This window comes from Schistocerca gregaria, chromosome 1 (assembly GCF_023897955.1).
Source record: "Schistocerca gregaria isolate iqSchGreg1 chromosome 1, iqSchGreg1.2, whole genome shotgun sequence".
Lineage (NCBI taxonomy): Eukaryota > Metazoa > Arthropoda > Insecta > Orthoptera > Acrididae > Schistocerca > Schistocerca gregaria.
Window position 1 is genome coordinate 1062333001 of NC_064920.1, and position 10640 is coordinate 1062343640.

Here is a 10640-nt window from a genome sequence, read left to right on the forward strand (position 1 = left end):
TTTACTGATGGGAATAAAAAAATCACAGGTTGCAAGATCGGGGATATAAGGCAAATGCGGTAGCAGGTAATGTTGAATTGAGCCAGAAACTGCATGACCTGATTTATGAAGAGGGGCCGCGCATTGTCATGACGAAGTAGTCACGCAGTACGAGAAAATTCTGGTCGTTTCCAGCCGGCCGCTGTGGCCGAGTGGTTCTAGGCGCTTCAGTGTGGAACCACGAGACCGGTACGGTCGCAGGTTCGAATCCTGCCTCGGGCTTGGATGTGTGTAATGTCCTTAGGTTTAAGTAGTTCTAAGTTCTAGGGGACTGATGACCTCAGATGTTAAGTCCCTTAGTGCTCAGAGCCATGTTTTTGGCCGTTTCCCTGCAATGTGCTTCCTCAATTTAGCCAATACTGATCTGTAGTATGCTGCTGTAACCATAGCGTGAGGTGAAACTTTATGCTGGTAAATCATTCCATGAAAGTCAAAGAATATGACAAAATTACTTTCCATGAAGATGGAACAACTTTCGGGCGATTACCACATTGTGCTGTCTCGTTTTCCCTAAGGATTTTTATGATGCAGCCATGACGCATCGCCGGTGATAATGTTTCCAAAAATGCATCCCCTCCGTCTCCTAGAAGACACAGCACCCCACAGCTTGTCTCCTTTCGCGCAGCCTTTTGTTCTGGTTCAAATGGCTCTGAACGCTATAGGAATTAACATCTGAGGTCATCAGTCCCCTAGAACATAGAACTACTTAAACCTAACTAACCTAAGGACATCACACACATCCATGCCCGAGGCAGGATTCGAACCTGCGACCGTAGCAGTCATACGGTTTCACATTGAAGCGCCTAACACCGCTCGGTCACAACGGCCGGCTTTTGTTCTGCAGTCAACAGACGTGACACCCAAGAGGCACTAACACTGGTCATATGGAGATGACCATGCATGATCATAAAGACACTGCCATACAAAACTCTCAACACTTCACTGAGGTTACGTAATGTTATCCGCCGATTCTCAAGGACAACCACAGCAGCAGTGTTGAACTTGACTTCAGTCACAGAAGAAGCCGAAACAACAAGCCCACCCTTCTTAATACAGACAAGTCGGTCTTCTTTGAAATCCTTGAACCACAAACTTTGTTGCACCAGATAGCGCATCTTCACCGTACACTAGGTGCAGCTTTACCTGAGTTTCAGTGGCTCTATGGTTTAAAGGAACACCGAACTCTGTCGCACCATACTGCTCCCCTCGCGTCACCTCCACTGTTTGGTACATGAAAAGCGTCTACAAATTAAAGCATTACTACCGACTTACTGATACGAGTGTGTTTCCGTCTATAGACATCATACGAGGTGTGATAAACAATAAGGAAATTACTGAATTCCGCGGGCTTCATACATCCGATTTTCAAAATTGTTTTATAATCTTGTTGATACACACGTATGCTTGCATTTTCGGCTACTTTGAACATTTAGTTTATTTATGAATGGTGGGCTCCATGTGGTTCCCAAGTCGTGCAGCGACCGTAAACCATAAAATTACCAAATATGCAGCAAACAGTCGCTCATGATTTTGCGACTGGTCGCTGCATATTTGGTAAATTTAGTTTATTGTTGGCAGTCAAAGATTTCATATGTATTTTCGAGTGCTCGGTGAATTTTTACTTTCGAAAAACATGATCAAAGAATTTGCATTAAATTTTGCTTGAAAAATGGAATAAACCGCAGCAGCGCATTCGAAATGTTGACTGTGGCTTTTTGCGAATTTACTATTGGTGAGAAAAGAGTTTACGATTGGTATAAAAGTTTCAAAGTGTCGAGAAGACGCTGAAAACGACGAGAGCCCTGGACGCACTAGCACTTCAAATATTCATAACAATGTGGTAGATGGTTCAAATGGTTCAAATGGCTCTGAGCACTATGGTACTTAAACATCTATGGTCATCAGTCCCCTATAACTTTGAACTATTTAAACCTAACTAACCCAAGGACATCACACAACACCCAGTCATCACGAGGCAGAGAAAATCCCTGACCCCGCCGGGAATCGAATCCGGGAACCCGGGCGCAGGAAGCGAGAACGCTACCGCCTGACCAGAATGTGGAAGAAATACAGAAATGGTTCTGGAAAAATCAGCGAATCACCATCAAAGAGGTTGCTAATGATGACGCCTTATCCTTTGACTCATGCCAGGCTATTTTTTCGCATGTTTTGCGCGCAAAACAAGTAGCAGTAAAAATTGTTCCGAAATTGTTGAATTTCGACCACAAATGACATCGCGTAGACACGGCTCAGGAATTGCAGAATGAAGTCGACAACACTCCAGAACTTCTAAAGAAGGTTGTAACACCAAAGGAGACTTAGGTATAATGGTATGACGTCGAAACCGAGGCCCAATCGTCCCAATGGAAACTTCCTCGAGAGCCATAACCGAAAAAAAGGTTCTTTCCACCTTTTTCTTCGATTACAATGGGATTGTGCATCGCGAGATCATGCCTTAAGACCGTACGGTTCGTAAAGATTGATGCTAGCTGGAAGTTGTGCGCCCTTACCCTGAGGCAATTTGAAAGAAACGATCAGAATTCTGCAAAACCACTTGTGAAAACTGCATCACGATAATGCTCCCTCTCACACCTCAATGCGTGTTCGTGACTTTTTGACAAAAAAACAAAACCGTCACGTTGCCTCAGCCACCATATTCGCTGGACATGGACTCCTGAGACTTGTTTCTATCCCCGAGGCTGCAAAGCACTATGAAAGAACGTTGTTTACCCATCACTGATGAGATAAAACCAGAGTCGCTGAAGGAGCTGAATACCATAACGAAAAACGAATTCTAGATGTACTTCCAAGATGGGAAAAAGTGCTGGCATAGGTGCGTCGTAACTGAGGAGGATTACTCTGAAGGGACGAAATTGATGTTGATGAATGACTAAAGATTCTTTAAGAAAAACGAAAATTCCCGTTAGGTTTTGATTACACATCGTACTTAAAACATATACTTAAAAACAAATATTCATTGTAGAGACAGGAAAGTATCACGGAAACAACAGGAAAAAAATTGTATGTTAAACGGGGACCTAGAAACGACGGAGAGGCTCCGTCCCCGCGGCAGCCGCAGTGGTCCACAACCCCACGACGACTACCGCAGTCCACTTCACCCCTCGGCCGCCCCACACCGAACCCAGGATTACTGTGCGGTTCGGCTCCCGGTGGACCCCCCAGGGAAGTCTCACATCAGACGAATGTAACCCCTATGTTTGCGTGGTAGAGTAATGGTGGTGTACGCGTACGTGGAGAACTTGTTCGCGCAGCAATCGCTGACATAGTGTAACTGAGGCAGAATAAGGGGAACCAACCCGCATTCGCCGAGGCAGATGGAAAGCCGCCTAAAAACCATCCACAGGCTTGCCGCTTCACCGGACCTCGACACAATTCCGCCGGGCGGATTCGTGCCGTGGACCAGGCGCTCCTTCCCGCTCGGAAAGCCGTGCGTTAAGCCGCCGGCACACGAACCGTGCTGTCGAACGTGCTGCTGAACGCTCAGGAACGATGTGACTTGTGCATACGGTACGTGGGCCCCAACGTGGTATACGCGATCGCAACGCACTCGAGCGGCAGTTGAGAAATGTTTCTAGTTCGTAAATCACACTGTTTACTCAACGGGTGCGCGCAAAATTCCCACGTTAGCTCTCTTAAAACGCACATTTCCTCCATCGTCCAGGAAAAGGAAAGTACTATGTCCAATGAATAAGGACACGGGCTTATAATAGTTCAATTACAAACAGTGCGGTACAAATTTGGAATACTTCTCCGCCTAACATAAACATTATTTCATCATTCCCACATTTTAGTAAAACCCTAAGGTCAGTCTTACTTCATCACTGTTCCTACCCAGTAGCAGAATCTTTGCAACATGTGAATTACGAAGCGTAAAAGAAAAAGGAGCAAAATATCTTTATACAAATAGCGCAAGCTGTCCTGTAGATTAAGCAATCGAACAGTCACTCAAATAAAGGTGAACTTAGATTTACATAACATCAAATATTATAGTATATACTTATATTAAACTAATAATAAAGTATCAGAACCTAATAAAAACGCGAACGTTAGGGGGAAAAAATTTAGCTGTGTTCAGTTGCGAACCACCGCCCTAACAAATAATCCAATACTGGACAGCGACACTATTCTTTTTTTTTTTTTTACTCGTTTTGTTCGATATAGTTCGTTGCGTTTGGTCGGGGCGGACGTCACAAGACATCCGTTCAAATTGATCGTTGGCTCCTTGACTCAGTTTTTTATTTATTATTATTATTACAGAGAGCACGCAGCCCTCTGACCGAACTACTACTCATTACGCTACACCAACAACACAGCCTTTGCATCTAATCACATTATGTTACCCTTGCTGGAAACATTAATCGATAGATATGTTGCTAATTGAAATTTAATTATAAAAAATTGTACCAAGAACAATGCGTTTTGGGTGGATCTTCAGTGTGTGGTTGACTTCAAATAGCCTACTATCATAATACGCAAGTTACAATAATTATTTTGCCACGAATATGGTGTTTCTCATTTTTTATTGGAACGAATCACACAGTTAACAACGGGTTTTCCAGTGATTCTCAACTTGCTGGTGCTCAGAAACGGCATATATACATATAAGCTTGAAATGAATTCCAATATGGCGCCTCACAACTCTGTACTGAAGGGAGACGGCGTGCGTGTGACGTAGGTGGCGTTGTGCCATCTCATTGGCCAACGCTCAGACGCATGCTCAGAATATCTGACATGCCAGATATTGCTCTGCACGTACGAAAGACTTCCGAACGTGCTATTCCATGCTATGACGTCAGAAACTCGGCACGCTCAACGTTTAGATGCAAGGTCCGTGTGCCGGCTTAGACCGCACGGCCAACCTGGCGGGCTCAGGAAAAAAATTAGTCTGAGTTTTTGTTGCTTAGTCCTCGTAGGAAATGCTTAAATTGGAATTAGTACTCACAAGGGAACCTCCCCATCACCCTCCCCCTCCCCCCCCCCCCTCAGATTTAGTTATAAGTTGGCACAGTGGATAGGCCTTGAAAATCTGGACACAGATAAATCGAGAAAACAGGAAGAAGTTGTGTGGAACTATGAAAAAATAAGCAAAATATACAAACTGCGTAGTCCATGTGCAAGATAGGCAACATCAAGGATAATGAGCGCTCAGAAGCGCTGTGGTCCCGTGGGCAGCGTGAGCAGCTGCTGTACGAGAGGTCCTTGGTTCAAATCTTCCCTCGAGTGAAAAGTTTAATTTTTTTTTCGGACAATTATTATCTGTCCGTCCGTCCGATGCGAGGTAACTATGCGGACGCTACACCTTATTTTGTTCGTTTCCGTTCGTTGTGTGTGCACGGGGCGGACGTCGCAAGACACCCGTTTCAGTTCGTCGTTGATCCATTAGCTCAGTTTTTATTATTACAGAGGGTAGCTAACCCTCTGACCGAACACGCTGAGTTACCGTGCCGGCGACGCGGAAGAGAGAGTATTCCTGCTAACGAGGCTTCATGGCTGGCATTTGACTGTTCGCTACTTTGGACGAGAGCGCATTAAATACGTGAGATGTATTCCGTGAGCAATATGAATCCAGCAAATATAGTTCGCAACTTCAATAACAATCGCACGGTTTTGCGGTGCGGTCGCAAAACACAGACACTAAACTTATTACAGTGAACAGAGACGTCAATAAACGAACGGATAGATCATAACTTTGCGAAAATAAAGAAAGTAAACTTTTTACTTTTTTTTCATTTTGTTCGTTGTGTTTGGTCGTTGCGCACGTCGCAAAACATCCTGTTTAAGTTCGGTGGTTGGTTCGGTGGTTGATCCTCCCACTCAGTTTTTTATTACAGAGGCCAACCGGCTCTCTGACTTTTTTTTCTCATTTTGTTCGCTTTCGTTCGTTGCATCTGCTCGGGGCGGACGTCGTAAGACATCAGTTGAAGTTCGTTGGTGATCGATTAACTCAGTTTTTTTTAATATTTTTTTTATATATTACAGAGGGCAGGTAACCCTCTGACCGAACACGCTGAGCTACCGTGCCGGCTGTGATCGAAACACGCTGAGCTACCGTGCCGGCTGTGATCCAAACACGCTGAGCTACCGTGCCGGCTGTGATCGAAACACGCTGAGCTACCGTGCTGGCTGTGATCCAAACACGCTGAGCTACCGTGCCGGCTGTGATCGAAACACGCTGAGCTACCGTGCCGGCTGTGATCGAAACACGCTGAGCTACCGTGCCGGCTGTGATCCAAACACGCTGAGCTACCGTGCCGGCATTACTCGAGGGAATACTTGAACCAAGGACCTCACGTTCCGCAACTGCTCACGCTAACCACAGGACCACGGCGCTCCGTAGTTCGCACTATCATTGTTGATGCCTATCTTGCACATGGACTACTCAGTTTTTATATTTTGCTTATTTTTTTCATAGTTCCACACAACTTCTTCCTGTTTCCTCGATTGATCTGTGTTCAGTTTTTCAAGGCCTATCCACTGTGCCAACTAATAACTAAATCTGAAGGGGGTGCGATGGGGATGTTCCCCTGTCAGTAGGCTACAGCTGAATGACGAGCGGACGTACCTGGGGGCAGCAGCCTGGAGCCCGGTCTCTCTCGGACGGCCGGTGCGGCCTGCAGCGCCTTGCGCACCTCCGCGGGCGACGCCAGGTCGGGCGAGCGGCTGAGGCGCGTGGGCGGCGCCGCCCTCCTCGTCGCCTTGGCGCGCGCCGGCTCCGGGGAGGCTGACTGCGGCCGCGACCGCGCCTTGGGGGCGGCGGCGGCGGGGGCGGCGCCCAGCTTGCTGGTGATGCGCTCGCGCAGGAACGTGACGTTGGCGTGCCGCGACGCCTGCTGCCGCCTCCTGGCCGCCTCCGGGCTGGCGGGCAGCTGCATGCGCGACCACATGCGCAGCGTCGAGTTGTGGCGCGACGACAGCCGCTGCGGAGGCAGGGGCGGCGGCGCGGCGGCCGCGGGGGCGGCGCTGGGCGGCGCCGGCGACGGCGGCTGCGCTGCGGCCTCGGCAGCGGCGGCCGTCGCCCTCGTCGCGGTGGCGGCGCCCACGCAGACGGAGGAGGGCGCGGTGCGCTTGTAGGCGGAGAAGAGGGGCGGCGGGTTGTCGTGGTGCACGGTGACGGGGTAGCAGGTGATCTCCTGCAGGGGCCGCGCGGGGTTCCGGCGCACGCGGATGCGCGTCAGGTGCGGCGAGATGGGGAAGTACTGGAGCGCCGGCAGGTCCCCCGCTAAGGCGACGCCACCACCCACACGTGAGCGCGGCTTCTCGCCGGGCACTCTGCCTCTCATGCGTGCCACCGCATCGCCCCAGGGCTCCAGTGCGCCGAGTTCTACTCACTACCTCTGCTCTACAGCTGTCTGGAAGCGACTCGCGTGCCACAGGGAGGAGATTCTACGTTGGCCAGTACTGGACTACCGCAGTGGGGGAAAGTGAAAGAAGACAACTGTAACTGCACCTCAAAATCCTCTCCTGCAGCTGATCAACTCTCCACTACCTACCATCCGAAAAGTCGCTGCTCCGTGTACGAACAGGGAAGGCAAATAAGAATGTCAGACCTTTACCAGACAGTGCTACTACTCAGCAAGTGCATAAGTATGCTACAGTGAATTTATATTATATGCAGCCGCTGCGGCTTAGTAACAGCGTGGTTCTGTAAGCCCATCACCAACAAACACAAAAGACGTCACGTAATGCAGTCTATGACCCTAAAGTAGTTTGAACGCCACGATGCTTTGCTAGGTAGCCTTTCAAATGGCTCTAAGAATTATGGGACTTAACATCTGAGGTCATCAGTCCCCTACATTTAGAATTACTAAAACCCAACTAACCTAAGGACATCATACACATCCATGCACGAGGCAGGATTCGAACCTGTGACCGTAGCAGTAATGCAGTTCCGGACTGAAGCTCCTAGAACCGCTCGGCCACAGCGGCCGGATAGGTAACCATTAATTGCAGGCAAAATGAACGAAGTGTCGGAGGTCATCCATGATTGGTGTTGTAGTTGTTGTTGTGGTCTTCAGTCCAAAGATTGGGTTGATGCAACTCTCCATGCTTCTCTATCCTGTGTAGGCTTCTTCATCTCCGAGTAACTACTACAACCTATATCCTTCTGAATCTGCTTAGTCTCTTCATCTCTTGGCCTCCCTCTACGATTTATACCCTCCACGCTTCCTTCCAGTACTAAATTGGTGATCCCTTGATGCCTCAGAACGTGTCCTATTAACCGATTCCTTCTTCTAGTCAAGTTGTGCCACAAATTCCTCTTCTCCGCAATTCTACTGAGTACCTCCTCATTAGTTACTTGATCCACCCTGTATGCTTGGTGTATGGTCTCATAATGATATTATGTCTCCCACAGCCCATATAAAGCAATATGACTGTATGCACAGTTACATCAAAGATGGCTAAAGGTTGTTACAAAATTATATGAAAATAACACAGCGAGGGTAAAGACTGGGAATAGTTGGACAGAAGAATTAAAAGGCTCTGTGGTAGAGATGTGGGCTGTCACCGACCGTCTTTAAGCTGTGTCTATGAGCAATCGTGCAGGCTTGGCATATAAAATGCCAGGTTATCGGAGAGTGTACTAGTAGAGCATGAAGATGATCTGAGCTGTATGATAAGAAAGCTTAAGGAGGAATACAATAAAAGGCTGACTTACAGAACATGAAGAGGCATGAGTACTTGGCTGCTGGAATGGAAAAAAGTAAATAATTTGGAGGGAGAGGGAGAAGTAACTGTAGGTGTGGAAAACACGAAATATCTTGGCGTATTATTTAATAATACAGGGCACGAGCAATGATACAATCACTGGTAGAATTAATAAAGGACGAGATGTAAACAAAGATAATGGACTCTGCTCTTTGGAACAAAAAGACAGGAAGAACAACGAAGAACACAATGTATAAAACTATAGTCCAGGGTGTAGTTTTGTACACAGCAGGAGCCTAGGACGTCAGCAAAAAAGACAGGAATAAACTGCTTGCCATTTAGATTACTTAAGGCGAATCTCAAGCTGTACTAGGATCGGTAGGACAAGAAATGACGTAATCCGACAAAGAACTAACATTGATATGGATATCTCTGACGACATCCAACAAATGATATGGTTTGGCTTTGTGAATAGGATGAACGAAGATAGGATACCAAATAGGACACTTCCCAGCGGAAGAAAACGGGTCGCCCAGAACGCAACTGACAAAATGATGTGGAGGAGGCAATCGAAGCAAGGAATATAAACATTGAGGAAAATCAGGACAGAAGAAGATGGCGACTGGGGCCGGAGATGCGACGCCGTAGATAATCCGCAAGAAGAAGTAGAAGGCTCTAATCGTTCCCGGTGAAATGCCTGAGAAGAAATGCACTTGCTGGAAAGAAGGGAGATTAATCTTTATCAAGCCTTCCATGGTGGAGCTATTGGAAACGAAACATTACTTAGGAATAGTTACGAGGCGTCAGTGAATGAATCACCTAAGCAATCACCTTCAATAGTTTAAAGAAACCATGTAAAATAATTTATTCCCATTGGTGTCCCGAATCTGTATGAAATAATTAAATCACATTGTTTTTCAATACTCGCCTGTACTTTTTACACGTTAAGTCTGTGCTACTAAGACAGTTAGCTGATTTCAGCCATAGTCAGTGATCAATATGTACAGGCAAATGCCTACTCCAAATAGCGTATACAAACAAAGTGTCAGCTGATTGCACATGTTCTCAAATTTATTTACCACTAAACGCTGCATTTCTGTGTCTAATCGCTTTGATTCTTTATCGGCACGCCGCCTCGCAACATCTGTCTTGATTGTTTCTGGTAAGCTTCACAAACTGCGAGGGCAGCAGACACTCTTCAGAACAGACGGAGCTGTAATTTGCACTTTAAGTGCACTGTTCTGAATCATCTGTATGTATTGATCAACTGAAAATGGGTACCGAGGCTAAATGAACTAACTGTCATGGAATTTAGACTTTTCCTCAGTTCTCAGCTAAACGAACGGAGGGCTAGTACGGAACGTGAGATCCAGAAACGACTCGGCATTTTCTGCTCAGTATTAGCAAAGGTTAAAGTAAGTGTAAGTATACTAAAACCTTCTACACCAACCGCTAACCCCCATCTTGACGGTTTGGATTGCCATTCACGCACGTAACCGGCGAAGCTGCCAAAATTCAATCAATCCCAATCTTCCCTCTGGGCAAGCTTTCCATATGCGATGAATACTAAGCTCTAATGCACAAGGAGATGGCATAAGGCAGCCCAGAGGTTGGCACGAAATAAAGCGAAAATAGAGCCATAAGCACGATGGCGTTCAAACCAGGCTTCAGTTTCATGATTTCACACTTACACTTAAAGAATAGTCTTATGCAGTTCTCTTTAAATCCAGAACAGGCATTCTCATATACTTCTGGTCACATGCATGAACCAATTTTTACGCAAGGCACATATACACTACAGGTATTGTGTTTATATACTGCAGGCTGATATTCAGTGCTACACTGTCTTTGCTTACGTCAAAGCTACATACATGTAAGTTTATCAAATAGTTTTAACGTTTTAGATACTCCTAGTTGGAAATTTTATATCATTT

The 10640-nt window shown here is 46.6% G+C and overlaps 1 protein-coding gene across 1 annotated transcript in view; it reads right to left on the reverse strand.

Moving 5' to 3' along the window:
• The window catches only part of LOC126287991 (serine/arginine repetitive matrix protein 2-like), a 44859-nt gene extending 37519 nt beyond the window's left edge, over positions 1-7340 (reverse strand). Inside the window, exon 1 of the mRNA XM_049984892.1 lies at positions 6623-7340. Within this exon, the coding sequence (XP_049840849.1) occupies positions 6623-7340 (718 nt within the window). The remainder of the gene's footprint in view (positions 1-6622) is intronic.
• Between the last annotated feature and the right edge of the window lie 3300 nt (positions 7341-10640).